Source organism: Ovis aries, chromosome 13 (genome assembly GCF_016772045.2).
Source record: "Ovis aries strain OAR_USU_Benz2616 breed Rambouillet chromosome 13, ARS-UI_Ramb_v3.0, whole genome shotgun sequence".
NCBI lineage: Eukaryota > Metazoa > Chordata > Mammalia > Artiodactyla > Bovidae > Ovis > Ovis aries.
The window spans coordinates 64,603,789-64,620,241 of record NC_056066.1 but is presented as its reverse complement, the minus strand read 5'-3'; the positions used below and the strand labels follow the sequence as shown (position 1 = coordinate 64,620,241).

At 40.8% G+C, this 16,453-nt stretch overlaps 1 protein-coding gene across 1 annotated transcript in view; it reads left to right on the top strand.

The window, feature by feature from the left end:
- LOC101116076 (ubiquinol-cytochrome-c reductase complex assembly factor 1) overlaps window positions 1-16,453 on the top strand; it is a 94,427-nt gene that overhangs the window by 35,555 nt on the left and 42,419 nt on the right. The window contains exons 6-7 of the mRNA XM_004014522.6: window positions 669-726; window positions 15,768-15,876. Coding sequence (XP_004014571.1) covers window positions 669-726; window positions 15,768-15,876 — 167 coding nt within the window. The remainder of the gene's footprint in view (window positions 1-668; window positions 727-15,767; window positions 15,877-16,453) is intronic.

Sequence of the window (16,453 nt, the reverse complement as noted above, 5' to 3'; positions counted from 1 at the left end):
CCCTAGTAGTCCAGTGGTCAAGAGTCCACCTTGCAGTGCAGGAGATGTGGGTTTGAACCCTGGTCGGGGAATGAAGATCTCACATGCCAAGGAGCTTAACTAAGCCCACGTACTGCAGCTATTGAGCCCTCACACAGCTAGAGAGTCTGCGCGCCACAATGAAAGATACTGAATGATGCAAGGGAGATCCCATGTGCCGCACCTGTGATGCAAGGAAGCCAAATAAATTAACACATTTTTTAAAGAATATGTTAAAAAAAAAAAAAAAGCCTATACTTAAGTGGGGGTAGGCAAGTGGTGTCTGCCCAGCTTTCCAAAAGAACTGAGACCAGGAAGGGAAAATAACATTGACTCATATGGAAGTTAGAAGGAATTACAGATTGTCCAGGCCGCACGATACAAAGTGAGAAAACTGAGGCCCAGAGAAGTGATTTTCCAAAGGTCACACAGCAGGGTGGTGATGGGGCTGGAACTAGAGGCCTAGTTGTCTGACTACATTCAATGTTCTTTCAACCCATAGGCTTGACTTGTGGTTCCATTGGCCTTCTCTCAGAGAGTGCTGTGACTGCCGTATATTTTGATTGAACAAATCCCTACCAATATTTCAAATACAGTCCATATTCCTCTTCTAAACCCTCACATATTTATACTTCATTATTATTTTCTAGGGTGTCAGATGCCTGATACATTCAATTCATGGTTTCTTATAACTCTGCTTCATGTCTGGTAAGTGAGAAATTTAAGTGAAGTCACCATATATATATATATATATATTTTTTTTTTTTTTTTTTTTAAACACTGCAGACTTGTTAAGGTATAGCCTTCAGTAGAGCTGATTATATGAAATGGCAGTTGTTCAGGCATTAAAAACTGTTCCTTTCATTTTAATAGCTGGTATCTTATGGCACATTTTTTATTAAAGGTCAAAGCATAGTCCCAGAAAGAAACTAATATTTGTAGGAGTTTCTCAAAGAACACCTAATCCAGTGAACAATGCTATCAGTATCTCTAAGAGACCCTATGGGCTTGGGTGGAAAGTTCTTTCCCTTGGCTGTTTTAGGAAAGTTCACATTTACGTAAAAGTGGTTTAAATTGTGAGCATCCGTGGTCATTTTCATTGCTGGTCATCAGAAACCTATAACAAATTATAGCACTGACATTTACGCCTGTACCTCTAAAATGTGCATACAGGTTAGATTCATGCCAGGTTTGTTGCATGTAAAAATATTTAACACCTTAAACAGTATATTTTTTCTTCAGCTGCAAATTACGTAGCCAAAAAAAATCAATTTTTCATCTAATGTTACACAGTATTAAAGGTCAGAAGGATATAGGAGAGGCGTTGGAAGTGGGGGCTGGGGAATGTATTTATTGAACTGCCAGATCTTGGGAAAGTAAATTCTGGAGAACTAAGTTTACTACTTTGACCATAGTGAGCATCTGAGGAACGTGGGGAATGGTTGCCTTGTCAAAAGGACCCTTGTTTGAGGCTGAGCTTTGCATCACAGGACTGACTGCTATATAAAGACTTTTTGGTTTTGATCACCTCTGAAATATTTCTTCTGAACTTGCATAGTCAGTAAGATTGGCTCAAGGGTCTAAGGTGGCAGTTTATGTTGTTTTTTCCTAAACCAGTAGTTTATTGAGTGTACACTGTGTCCTGGGCAGTCAGTAAGCTATGTCAGGAAGCTCCCAGTCTAGTGAGGGAGATAAGACATGCGTAATAGTTGGTTATAAATCAGAATGGCCAAGTTCCGTAATAAATCTGAGGAAGTAGTGCCTGTGGGATCACAGAGGAGGCAGCAACTCTCAAAACCGTTACCTGGCTTTTGAAATGTGCCGTGTCTTAGTCAGGTAGCTGCAAAGGCAGACTACCTTTGGTCTGAATGGTGAAGGTTAGGAGAAGTTCGGAGTCGGGGGAAGCTGGATGTACTGAGAGGAAAACAACTTTTTCAAGAGGAGGGCACTGCAGAGGTGGCCCTGGGGAATTACCCAGTGCAAAGGTGGGAGGGTTGAGAGGAGGCTAGGCTGTTCCCAGAGGAGCTCAAAGATAATATTCAAAGCCAGTATGAAAGACTCTTTCTTGCCCAATAGCCAGAGGTATCAGCATGTTAGAGGGAGTGGATGGCAAAATAAAAAATATAATCCTTGTGATCGCATCCCAAGGTCAGTACCTGACTAATAGCAACTGGGGCAACCTTGTAACTACTTGTAGTTCTTTCAAGTTAGCCATGATTTCCAAATGTGCCTGCTGAGTCCCCCTTGCTGAGATTGATTTAATTTCTCAGAGGCCTGGGGAGTACTATCACCAGGTAAGTAGGGGGAGGGAGGCTTGTCTACACTTGGTCTCTCTTCCATCCTTCGTCCTTGGTTCTCATGATCCGCAGCTTTGTTGAGATCAATCAGTAGCTTTTCAGTTTGAATCAGCAAACTCTGTGTTAAGGACTGGCAGGCACTGGAGAGAAGGATGTGACACAGTGTGCACCTTCAGGAAACTTAGTTGAGTGGAAAGCAGCCCAGTACAATTGCCTGTAATGGATGACGATGAAAGAAGTGCTGTGTCCAAGGCACACACAGGTACTGTGAAAGGACACGAAGGTGTGACTGAGTCCACATTTGGTGGATGAGGGGAGTATTGGGTAAAGAGTTGCTGTGTGGTAGAGGTGACATCGGAGAAGACGATGGCACCCCACTCCAGTACTCTTGCCTGGAAAATCCCATGGATGGAGGAGCCTGGTAGGCTGTAGTCCATGGGGTCGCTAAGAGTCAGACATGACTGAGCAACTTCACTTTGACGTTTCACTTTCATGCATTGGAGAAGGAAATGGCAACCCACTCAAGTATTTTTGCCTGGAGAATCCCAGGGACGGGGGAGCCTGGTGGGCTGCCGTCTATAGGGTCTCACAGAGTCGGACACGACTGAAGCGACTTAGCAGCAGCAGCAGCAGAGGTGGCATATGAGATGTACCTTGAAGGGTGAGTAGCATTTCTGTCAGAGAAAGGAAGGCACTCTTAAGTTGTGGGAGTATTAGGGGCGAGACATAGAACATGTACAAGAACATGGAGCATTTGAGGGCAGCCACGTTGTCTGCAGCATCTAGAAATGTAGTGGAAAAGGGTCACCAGAAGAGTAGTTTAGGATCCAGTGTGCTATGATCCAAGAAGAATTAGGGAAACTCTCTTCTAAGGGTTAGGGTTCTTAGAGGAAGTAAGGGATTCACCCAAGGACTGCAGGAAAGCTGTGTTCTTCTAGTCCTGTTCTATTAGCTTGAAACTCTAGGAGGTTAACTAAGGGGTCACCAAGTCCAATGTTACCAGGCTCAGTGGACTTGGTGGGGATGGGTAGGATTCAAATACCTCCTGTGAGTGGTACTGTGAGGGAGAAGTGGGGAGGCTTAGAAAGCAGTCATAAAAATAGAAAGAATTCCCCACTTCCGAAAAAGCCCCCACAAACACTAGAATACTCTCGCTTAAGTTCCCGAGGGTGATGATACCCTGTTGGCCCTCAGAATAGGGACAGGATTTCCCATATCCTGTTAGTTCCCTGGAGGAGATGTTGATGTCACCCTTATCCATTCTGCTTTCTCTAGGTCCCCAATTTTTGTGTGTATTGGGATTTAGGACTGGGAACCCTTCAGTTCCCAGACAGCCCTTACCAGTTGTGTTTTCTTGTAACATGCAGCTGTGGTGACTGTGTGTCCTTTGTCTCTGCTAAACAAGGTTAGTATTCACTACAGCTGCTGAAAAAATGCTGGCAGAGGTTGCTGGGGGTGCTTTCTAGCATCTCCACATGGACTTGATAAAAACAGGCTTCCTTCTCTGTTCCCTGTCTGAGGCAGTGGTGTTGAGATCCATTCAGGTGCCCACGCCAGAAACCTGGAAGGCCACCTTTTTCCTCATTCCCTTTATCTGGTCAGGCACCAATCACTCACCTCAACCTCTTTTGACCATGACCCATAGTAACAAATGTATTTTACCTTGTAGTCCAGAACAAACAGATATATGATGCAAAAATTTTATAAAACTTATCCTTACAGCATAGAATAATCTGATATTTTCTGTTTCATTTGAATTCATTTAAAACAGAAATGTAAGATATCACCCACTAATTGATTTCACTGAATTACAAGCAACAGGTATTTGGACTTCAACTTCCATCTTCCTGTGCCATAGATCTTCTCAATACAGATTGGAGTCTCACACACACACACACACACACACACACACACACACCCTTCTTAGTATTTTCTGTTGTTCTTGGGATGCAGTGTGTTTCCTAGCATGGCATTCATAGTCCACCAAATACGCTACCTTTACCACACTCATCTGGTGCCATTCTAGGTATCACTACCACCACACTGCCTCCCCTGCAAGAAAAAATAAGTAGAAATGTTTATGTATGATAGAAATATCAAGTCTTCTGAACAAACCTTTCTTCTGCCTAGAAAGCCCTTCTCCTTCCTCTCCACCTGACAAACTCGTTTTTCATTCAACAGCCAGCAGATATCATCTCTTCTTTGAAGCCTTCCCTTCCCTTCAAAGGCAGAGTTAGTTCCTCTTCTGAGTTCCCTAAGTCTTTTAGACACCTCTATTATAGCACTTATCACATGACATTTTGAAATTTCATCATAATACTGTCTATCTTCTTTGTGGATGGTGAATTTATTGAGAGCAAGAATTAGTTTTATTATTCTTTTGGAAAAATGAGATACTTTTTTCCCTCAGTCCCATATCTTACTTGAGTTCACATTGATGGATGTTGATTAAATAATCTGTGGCTCGAAATCTCTCTTTGCTCCTGTGGCAATTGGAAGGGTCCTGGCCACTGCCTCTTGGTCATATGAGAGAGACAAAGCTCTGCTCCTACTTAAGTTTCCCTGGGTGGTGAGATATATATAGATGGGATTCATCTTAGTGTTCAAAGTATTAATAGATTTGTAGAGACCCTGATTTTAAAATTTGTCATGAAACCCTACCAGTACTCCGTAGATACAGAAATTTATTTTAGAAAAGGAAATGGGGAATTCGCTGATGGTTCAATGGTTAGGACTCCAGCCTTCCACTGCAGGGGCCCCCAGTTCAATCCCTGGTCAGGGAACTAAGATCCTGCAAGCCAAAAAAAAAAAAAGTAGTGGAACAAATAAAATTAGAATATGCCTAGGATGGAGGTGGGGTGGAGAGGAAAATACAGACTGTATTTTTTTAAATTATCAAAGTCAGGTATATCATAGATATAGTAACTATTAGGTCCTTTACAGTATTGTTTTAAAATTTATTTACATATATTGTCTCACATTTTTATAGCTACTTTATTCCTATTACATATGAGGGCTCAGAGACAGAAAAGTCAGAGAGCTTGCCCACAGAACTAATTAGTACATAGTAGACAGGAAATTCAAATATGGGTCTAACTCAGAGTGTTAAGTTCCTTTCTTCACTGGTAACTGAAACTATCAAAGTAGCTAATTAAATAATTATTACTAATTAGTACTAGTAATATTTAATATTAATACTATTTATAGGGGCTTCCCCAATAGCTCAGTTGGTAAAGAATCCACCTTCAGTGCAGGAGACCCGGGTTCAATTCCTGGGTTGGGAAAATCCGCTAGAGAAGGGATAGGCTACCCACTCCAGTATTCTTTGGCTTCCCTTGTGGCTCAGCTGGTAAAGAATCTGCCTGCAGTGCAGGAAACCTGGGTTCGATCCCTGGGCTGGGAAGATCCCCTGGAGAAGGGAAAGGCTACCCACTCCAGTATTCTGGCCTAGAGAATTCCAGGGTCGCAGAGTTGGACACGACTGAGTGACTTGACTAATACTATTTATAACTGATATAGGTATTTGCTTATTCTTTTTTTAAGACTGTTCTTTTATTATTTATTTTAATTTTATTTGTTTTTTTGGCTGCATGACGTGCGATGGTTCCTTAGCCAAGGCTTGTACCTATTATACTGTGTGCATTGGAAGCACAGAGTCCTAACCACTGGACCACCAGGGTAGTCCCAGTACCTGCTTATTCTTAAATATAAATCCGTAAAATTACAGCATTTATTTTCTAATTGAACCTACTATATGCAGCAGATTTATTCCCTGCCCTCATGGGGCTAAGGGTGTGGGAGAGACACGTTAAACAAATCATTAATAAAAGAGAACTGGGATGGATGCTGTGGGAGTCGGCGATAGGGCTCTGTGGAAGAAGAGGGATCCAGAATTTAGTTGGAGGTGGGTGGGTCACTCAGGGAGGGCTTTGTCGAAGAGATGGCATTTAAACTGACACCTGAATGAGAAGTGCAAGTTAGCAAGTCAAAGAGTTAATGAAAAGCCATTACAGGCAGAAGGGCCTCATTGTTTTCAATCATCTTACCAGGAGAGCCCTTTTCACAGATGAGGTTTTATGCTCATCCACACTGTATGAATAGATAAAAGGACCGCTGAGTTGAAGAAGTGGGAATGGTGTGCTCACTTCAGGTGTTCGCCACATGGCCAGTGGTAGGGGACTCTTATGTAGGTCCACAGAAACTCAGAGCACAGTTTAAAAACCACAGATCTAGTCCAACTTCCTCTTTTTACAAATGGGGAGATATTTTGGCCGTTTTAAAGGATTTGTCACAGGCTTCTTTATCATTAATGGAAGATTTGAGACTCAAATCCAAAACTGACTGTGTGAATTGCTCTTTGTGCAACACTATGCTTCCTGTCTGCGTGTCCCCTTTTGGTAGTCATGGGATGGGAGTCTCTTGTCCTGAATTTGAGCTGCACAGCACTGACCACCAACTCTCTGAAATTGTGTTTCTTAGCACTCACTATCTGTGTCCTGAGAGAGGCAACAAGTAAACCTGGGAATCGTATAGGGTGCCAGGTGCTGTGTTTGATAGGATCTGTTTGTTGATAGACATACCGATCTTATGGGAGCTTGGGGCAGTGGGGCAGCCTGGGATAGTCAAGGAGCCTTCTGGGGTCTAGACCTAAAGGACATGGAGTCTTGAGAAATTATTAGGAGAGGAAGAATTAATTGTAGGATGTTCCAAGTGAGAAAGAAAGATGAGAGAATGGTCACTAGAGGGAGAAAGCAGGAAGAAGAGGGGAAGCATTTTGTTATTTGTTTTTTATTTTAAGATGGGGGAATACTGGAAAATTTTTATAAGCCTAAGGGAAGAAGCCTCTGGGAAAGAAGAGAAAGAAGTAAAGTGTGGAGGTGGAACGGGTTGGAAAACAGACTAGTTCCAGTCTCAGTCCAGCCAGAGAACTGCCCTGGCAGGCACTCCTGGCCTTTGCAAGAGGGCTCTTTAAAACCACCACAGCAGTTTTGATGTAGCTGTAGGGCTTTCGAGCTCATGCTGGATTCCAGCAGCTCCAGACCTGCTATATATGGTGAGCCCTGGCCATGTGCACATCCTCTCTCTGTCTCCCCCAGCCAAAGTCACTCTGTTCAAACACCCACACATGTAGCTTTTTGCCCAAAGGAAAGGCCTAGGCAGCATCATTTTACCAACATTGCATAATCTCCGCACATTGGTACCTGCTACCCAGGAGCTTGTTCTTTACAGTGGATCTGACAGGCAGGCCGCAGGCCAGGTGTAGCTCTTAGAGGAGGTTCTCTGTCAGGTGAGATGGCTTCAGGAAATGCCTCGCCCCACTTGTCTGTCTGCCCACAGACTGTCGTCTGGCCCTCATGCTCCCCACATAAAGGGCAGGCTTGGTGGGGAGGGAATTTAGGAAACCAGGTGGAGATAGCCATGCATACAGCCCCAGGAAAGGGCCAGCATGCCAGCTCACTAATAAATAAACTCATTCATTAGCGCACTGCGGAGGCTTGAGTGTGGCCATGTAAGCCCTGTTCTCTTGGCCTCGACTGGTGGCGGAGTCGGGGAGACAGGCTACGTGAAGGTCCCTTTGGGATTCCTTCCTAGCAGCCAGAGTGACAAACCCGCCCAAGTGCCCACTAATCTTCATTGAATTCAAAATCAGATCCTCTTTGAGCAGCTTATAAACTACCATGAGGGAGAAACAAGGCCAAAATACAACTGGCATTGTCAGGAGGCCCAAACAGAGCAAGCAAGACAGGATGCTAGAGCTGCCAGGACATGGCAGGAGGTCAGCGTCAGGAATAACAAGAATTCTTCCCTCCCAGATTAGGCAGAGGAGGAAAGTGTGGCGAGGAAACCCTCCTTCCTTTGAACTCTCCAGGCAGTGCTGTTGTCTTCCTCTGGGTCTGATCTAGCAGGAGGGGCCCCTTGGAGCTATGCTGTCCCAGGCTGCGGGAGCAGTTAGCACTGACTCTGCCCTGGGAGGCGCTGTGGCTGGAGGGAGCAACAGAGAGCTCAAGCCTCACTCCAGCTCCCCTCTCCTCCACTGAGCAACCTGAAGTTTCACCTCCTCAGAGTGTCAGTTTTCTTTCCTGGGAGATGGGGACAGTTATACTAGGTAGATGGCCAGTTATACTAGGTACATTGTGAGACAGTGAATGCAAAGGTATCTTACAGTGACAAGTCTCAGAGGACTTAATAAATGGTAATAATCATCATTACTATTTGCCATAAGGCAAAATTTACATCTTAGCTCTTTATATTTTGAGACTCACTAGTGAGTGAGGTCCACTCCACCACCGCGTCTTTTTGACTCAGTGAACAAACAACAACAACCCAACTTTTAGAGATATTAGAGAACCATCAGACTAGGGTTTGAATACTTTTTTTTCCCTTTACTTTGCTAGCTGGATTATTTGCTTTCCTTATATGTAAAAGAGATCAGTATTATTTATGAGGCACTGGAATCACTGAGAGACAAGGATAGTACTGTGAAGCTTAAAACCTCAATAATAAATTGTGGGTTTAAGAACATCATCAAACTTGGGAGGGGCAACTGGAATCGCTCCTAAACAGAGAGTAGTTAATGCATAGATTAAGCCTTTACTCAGAGTTAGGTACTTTGTAAATACTTGTTGAATGAATGATTAAATTATTTAACACAGGAATATAAAGATTACGAGATTGTTTCTTTTTAAAAAGTTTTTTTTTTTTTTAAGAATTTTTAAAAAAGACTATTTTGGGGGGCAGTTTTAGATTTGAGCGAAATACTGTCACTTTTTAAAGTGTCTATTGCATTCTTAAGGGCAATTTTTACTATGTTTTAGCGTTGAAGTCTCCCCTCCCCCTCCAGAACGGCTCTGAAATTATGACATTTAATCAGTAGCAAAATGTAATTTGACCTCTCAACATTTAAGCTTTATTATAAGGAATGCATCCATGATATAAATTGAAGTAAAGCTGTCCTGATCTTTTATTTAAACCTACTATTCTCAATTGTGGAATAGTTGACTTAATGACTCGAACATTACTGTGTATAGGCAGAGCCTATGACGTGTGTTGGCTTTGTTTGGTAGTGGGTACCATGACCATCAAATCTTTTTTTGTTCTTGTTTACCATTTTGAACTTTTTTTACTTATTTTCTTCTTACCTTCCGACAAACTTTAACCTCTTTAATCATTCAGGAGGTCCTGATAACTGTATTTTGCTAGGCTGTCTTTTAACTTGCACTGGGTAGCTATACCTTCCTTGTTGAACTGCTGTTGTGTTTGTTCTAAATAACATTTTTAGGTTCTTTTAGGCTGCCAGGAGTTCCTGTTTGTGTTGTAGGTATGTTTGCCTTGGGTTAGCGGAGAAGACGATGGCACCCCACTCCAGTACTCTTGCCTGGAAAATCCCATGGATGGAGAAGCCTGGTAGGCTGCAGTCCATGGGGTCACTAGAGTCAGACACAACTGAGCGACTTCACTTTTACTTTTCACTTTCATGCATTGGAGAAGTAAATGGCAACCCACTCCAGTGTTCCTGCCTGGAGAATCCCAAGGATGGGGGAGCCTGGTGGGCTGCCGTCTATGGGGTCGCACAGTGTCGGACACGACTGAAGCGATCTAGCAGCAGCAGCAGCAGCCAGTCTTTCCCCTTCTGGTGTTTTATTTCTAATATGATGCTAGTTTTGAAACTTAAATTGTTGCCCTTGTGAGGATTAAATGAAAAACAGAGGAAATGGATTCTGGAAGGTTTGTTCTAATCATTAAAGAGGCAGAAAAACAGTGTAACTCTGGGATCAGATAATCAGGGTTCAGATCTTAGTTTTGACAATTAGTTTTGTAACTCTGGGCAAGTTACTTTTCTCTAAGACTCAGTTTCCTCAGCTATTAAGTGGGGACAGAAGAATACCAGTCTCTTATTACAGTTGTTACAAGGATTAAATGAAATAATGTATCTGAATCACTTAGCACAGTGCGTGGCATATGCTGATGTTAGCTCTCTTAATTATAGCATTTGTCCATTTTTGCCGTTAAAGGATTTTTTTTTTTTTGCTTTCTTCCTATTTCTTAGTCATATTAGAATAGGAAAAAGTTGCCAGATAAACTGAATTCAGCCTAGATCAGATGTTAGCCTAATAATTGCTGAGTAAATGACCACAGCACCATTATCCTAATGAGTTTCACTGGGATAACTGTAGTGTCTATGGATGAAACATAGAGCTGGAGTTGAGATATCTTCACCTCTATCCTTCTGTAACAGATTGTTTTTTCAATATAAGAAAAGTATGTATAGAATGCTATCACTATGGAAAATGGAGAGAAAAGGGAAGCTACTATTTATGTAAAAAGAGTACATATACATATAAGCTTGTGTGTGTATAGATTACAGCTGGAAGGTTTCTTAAGAAGATGCTAACTTTGGTTGCCTTAGTTGGAAAGGAACTTGGTGGTTAGGAGATGTAGTAGGTTGGGACGGAACTTATGTTTGTTTGTTTTTAACATGTGCATATATTATCTATTCAAAACAGTTACTAAACAAAGAAAGGAGTAGATTGAATGTGTAAGCTTCAAGGTTAAGTGTCCTAAGAATTGACCTTCATCTTGGTCTGGACATTCCAGGCAGCTGACTTGTCTAAGTTGTGGGCCCCAGCCTTCAACTGTGCTTTTTCCTTGAAGAGGACAAACACAAGAGTTCTTCATAACAAGACAACTTTTCTGTCCTTAACTATCTAGAGAATTTGATTCACAAATTCGGGGCAAAAATAAGTTGCACGTTTAGTTAGCTGAATTTGGTGATGGTAGATGAATGGACAGCCCTGTGGATGAGAATCTTATTTTCCCAGTAGGACTCATGGTTATCATCAGCACATTTCCTGTTGATGAGAAGACTGCTTGTTTTATTTTTGTAACTATATGTGCTGAAATTTACTGTAGAACTTTATATTTGATAGTGTTTTCAAATTGTCCTCAATTGTCTACTGAACTAATTAGGTTCAGTGTTTTAGGAGTAATTAGAATTTGCCCTTCTTCCATTTACCATGCTTGAATCTATATTTTTTAAACTTTTAGTTACCAGCAAAATTAGGTGGAAGTGGCAGCAAACTTTGCTGTTGCATTTCTCTCAAAAGGCAGGTATACATTTGGCTGAAATTTCTACATCAGACTGTTGTGAATACCATAGTTCTCCTGAAGTAAACATTCTTGTCATTTTCCAGGCTTGGAAAGAAAGGGTTTCCAGCTGGGAAGAAAGGGTTAACTTTTGAGAGACTCATCTGTTCTTAAAGCCAAGGTGCTAATCTTACTATGCCCCTTCTTCCTGAAAGACACTCAGTGGCTCTCCTTTGTCTACTTGGTAAAGCCCAGACTGTTTAGCCTGACATTTCAAAGCCCTTCATGACCTTTCTGGCATATTTTTCTGTTTCCTATACTTGTCCCTCCACAAAATTTAGGTATTGTTTCCTTACAAGTGTTGAGCTTCCCATGGCCCTGATTTTGCTCATAATGTTCTACCTGCTAGAAATGATCTTATTAATCTTTTACCTGTACAACGTCAGCTCACCTTTCCAAGCCCCAGGTGCAGAGTTTCATTTTCTTTTTTTTTTTTAACTTTTTATTTTGTATTGGGATATAGCTGATTAACAATGTTGTGATAGTTTCAGGTGAACAGCAAAGGGGCTCAGCCATACCTATACATGTATCCATTCCCCCCCAGCCTCCCCTCCCATTCAGGCTGCCACATAACATTGAACAGAGTTCCATGTACTATACAGTAGGTCCTTGTTGGTTATCCGTTTTAAATACAGCAATGTGTACATGTCCATCCCATACTCCCTAACTATCCCTTGTCTCCATCTCTCCCCCCAGCAACCATATGTTCCTTCTCTAAGTCTGTGAGTCTCTTTCTGTTGTGTAAGTTCATTTGTATCATCTTTTTAGATTCTACATATAAGGAATGCTATACAGTGTTTCTCTTCCTCTAACTGACTTCAGTTAGTATGACAGTCTCTAGGTCCATCCCTGTTGGTGCAAATGGCATTATTCCACTCTTTTTAATGGTTGAGTAATATTCATATATATATATATATATATATATATATATATATATATTTATACACCACATCTTCTTTAACCATTCCTTTGTCAATGGACATTTAGGTTGCTTCCATGTCTTGGCTATTGTAAACAATGCTGCAACGAATATACAGTGTTTCATTTTCCATGATGTTTTCTCTGACCCCACTTAGCCAAAAGTAATCCTCTCACAGTCTTGTGTTCCTTTTATGACACTAAGTTCTTTCTTAGAGCTCTGGATCCTTGGAAGCTGGGCTCTTGTTAACCATCACTTTAATCTCCACACAGTAGAAACTCAGTTTATGTTCACTGAGTGAATTAAATGTCAGCCAGCATCTTGAAAGCATCTTTAATTTGCTTTACTTTTTCAACCCAGATAACAATTTGACTGTTATCTGTAAAGGCTATAGAATAAACTGCTCTGGAACAAAAACCACTTCACTCTGTGTTGATACAGTTAGTAAGTTTATGATCTGAGAAAATCTGTGCCTTTTAAACCTCAGAGGGCAGGTGTATTAACAAACTACAGAATTTTCATATAAATGAATTACATTACCTCACTATTGCTGTTGATGAATTGGCCTCTGACAACACTTAAGCATCAAAACGCATAGCGTCTTTTCAGGTGGAGAGGCTGACATGAGAGATTTGGTTAACTTTAAGAAAAATCTTATGAAAAAAGGACTGTTGAACTTTCCCTGGTTTGTTTCTGCCTTGGAATATACCCTGTATCATATAAAGTGGCCACATCTTTTTCCGTGACCTGTTTCTATTGTCACAAAATGTTACTTTTTATGCACTTAACAGGGTCCTGAGGTTATAAATTTAGAATCACAGCATCAGCAAATCCCAAGGTCGCAAGGGACTTTAAAGATCATGTAGTCAGCCTTCTGTCAGATAGATAGCCAAGTTGTGAATTCTCTACTTTTTGAGGTCATCCATTCTGTTATTTGAATCTTCAGAAACTCTCCTGTTAGAAAGTTTTTACTTCCAGCATTTAATGTTGAGTAATTCTTTCTCCTTCTGTGACCTACCCATGGGTTCTGATTCTACCTTTTGGACAGTCTAATCACTTTTCTGTAATATTTAAGGCAACTGTCCTGTTTTTCTCCAGGTAAAATATCTTCTGATCTTTCTTTGCTTCCTTGTGTATCTTAAAATATAATGTTCAAAACTGTGGACATATTCCAAGTGGAGTCTGACCTCTGCTGAACAAAACAAAAATCTCACTTTGTACATGAAGATATTATATTTGCATTACTGTATCTAAAAATCACATTAATTGCAGTGGGCAACCTTATCCTCTTGATTTCCCTTGAATGTATACTGTCATCATAAGCCTGTAAGGCTTTCTCATACCCAGATAGGAGTGACACACCTATCCTGTACCTCTACAGCTGTTTTTTTAGGCCCAACTGCAGGATCTTAGATTTATCCCTGTTAGAGTCAACCCATTGAAAGAGTCTATTAAGTACTTTTGGTTCATGCTTAGGTCATCTGACATATTAGTCTTCCTGCCCCACTTCTTGCAATCTACAAATCTGATAAGTTTGTTTTCTCTTCTCCATCTTAGTCATTCATGGAGATGTTGAGGCAGGCCAGGATGGAATCATTCCATTGGACCATACTATTGGTGCTGCCGCTGCTGCTGCTAAGTCGCTTCAGTCGTGTTGTGCGACCCCATAGACGGCAGCCCACCAGGCTTCCCCATCCCTGGGATTCTCCAGGCAAGAACACTGGAGTGGGTGGCCATTTCCTTCTCCAATGCATGAAAGTAAAAAGTGAAAGTGAAGTCGCTCAGTCATGTCCAACTCTAGCGACCCCATGGACTGCAGCCTACCAGGCTTCTCCATCCATGGGATTTTCCAGGCAAAAGTACTGGAGTGGGGTGCCATTGCCTTATCCATACTATTGCTAGTAGGTTTAAATGAGCATTAATTGTGTATGGAGATAGGATTGTCAGTTTAGATCAAATACTCCATAATTGTAATAGAAATTGTCTTTTAGGTAAGTAGTCTTATTGTAGCTGCTTAGTTATGTTTAACAAGAGATAATAGAACTATATATGGTCATAAGAGTGAGATTAGGAACTAGCTTGGAAAGTTAGTGACCCTGCTTATATTCTTATATATGATTAAATATAATATTACATTTATTAATTAATAAAACATAATTCTTACATTCTTGGGGCTTCCCTGGTGTCTCAGACAGTAAAGAATCTGCCTGCAGTGTGGGAGACCCAGGTTCGATTCCTGGGTCAGGAAGATCCATTGGAGAGGGACATAGCAACCCACTGCAGTGTTCTTGCCTAAAGAATTCCATGGACAGAGGAGCCTGGTGGGCCACAGTCCATGGGGTCAGAAAGAGTTGGACATGACTGAGCTACTGATGCTTTCTTTCTTCTATTCTTATGTAAGGTATTAAGCAGAGAACATTCTGGACTGATGAGAGGCAATGTGGTATAGGGGAAAGAGCCCTAAACTTGGCCCTGAAAAGTTTTATTCATTTATTTATTCAGCAAATATATATTGTGTGTAAGTAAGGCTATACTTAAGCCTTAGATATACAGTGATTTAAAAAAAAAAAAACTGAGACTTTGTGTTTGCCATCAATGGAATGTACATTCAGATGGGGAAACAGTTTGATAATTATACAGATGAAATCATAATACTTTCTGTGATCTATCTTCTAGACAAGTACTCTCCAACAGAAATATAATACAAGTCACATACTCAACTTAAAAGTTTCTAGTAGCTCCATTTTAAAAAGTGAAAAGAAAAAAATGAAACTAATTTTAATAATGGGTTTTCTTTAACTCAGTATACCTGATATTTCAACATGTAAGCAATATAAAAAATTTGAGATATTTATATTCTTTTTTCTTGAACTAAATCATTGAAATTTTAAACTTATACCACATCTCAGTTTGAACTAGCCTGTTTAAAGTGCTCAATAGCCATGTGTAGCTAGTGGCCTTCATATTGGACAGCAAAATACTATCCCCACCTTTATAGACTGCTCTATGGTATTGGGAAAATCACTTTCCTTATTTAGAACTCCTGTTTTCATCAGTAGAATGAAGGATTAAGACTTACCTTTAAACAGCTAAAAGTGGTCCTTTTCATGTATGAGGGAGTCATCCAAGGTGCTATAACAATCTATGTCTTCATGAGTGGTACTTACATGGGTATATATGTAAAGATTCATCAAGTTGTATACTTAAGACACCTATACTTTTCAGTATCCATGTTATCACTCAATAAAAGTTTTTTAAAAAAAATCACTTCTAATTATTTTGATTCTGGGCCCTTCAGTAAAATTTCTCAGATGAACTGATCTTCAGTGGAAACATGTGATATGAAAAATGCCAGCAGCCAGTGACTCTTTATGTCTTCTTCCCACCAGGATGTGTCTAGTCCGAATGAAGCAGGAAGGCCGGAGTGGGAAATACATGTGTCGTATCATAGTTCATTTTATGTGGGAGGATGTTGAGCAGCGTGGCAGAATCATGGGGGTAAGTGACTACTATCAGGTTCTTCTTGTCTTGGAAAACTCCATTGAGCAACTGCCTGACTTGAGTTGAAGTTCTGATGTCAAGTGGTAATTCAACTCTACTCGCTTTTGCTTCTGTGGCTTCTGACAAGCTCCGGATGCTTTCTGTGTTTGCACACGTTATCATGGTTTGTCAGTGTGAGCACATCCTGTGTTCAGAGATGGGATTATTAAAAAGCAAATCATGGTGATAGGAGGGATGGATTTGGTGAATAGATGAAATCAAATGATAATCCAGTTTTAGGATACTGTACCTGTGATACCAGTTCATTGTTCAGTTCACAATTAGTTTGGATAGAAAGATCCTGACTGGGGGCCGGCACTATCCTCAGGAACTTAAAAACAAGCTCCTTGATCGCTGACAACCTAGAATACTTTGGCAAGGTATCTACTGAAAAGGTCCATTAGTATATTTAATAACCTGAGAAAGGAGAACCTATGTATGTATAACATAGAATATGATGACAATAGAAAGCCAGAACCAAAACATTAGAATACAATAGATTATATAAGTACCAATCTCTTCCTTTGTGTATATT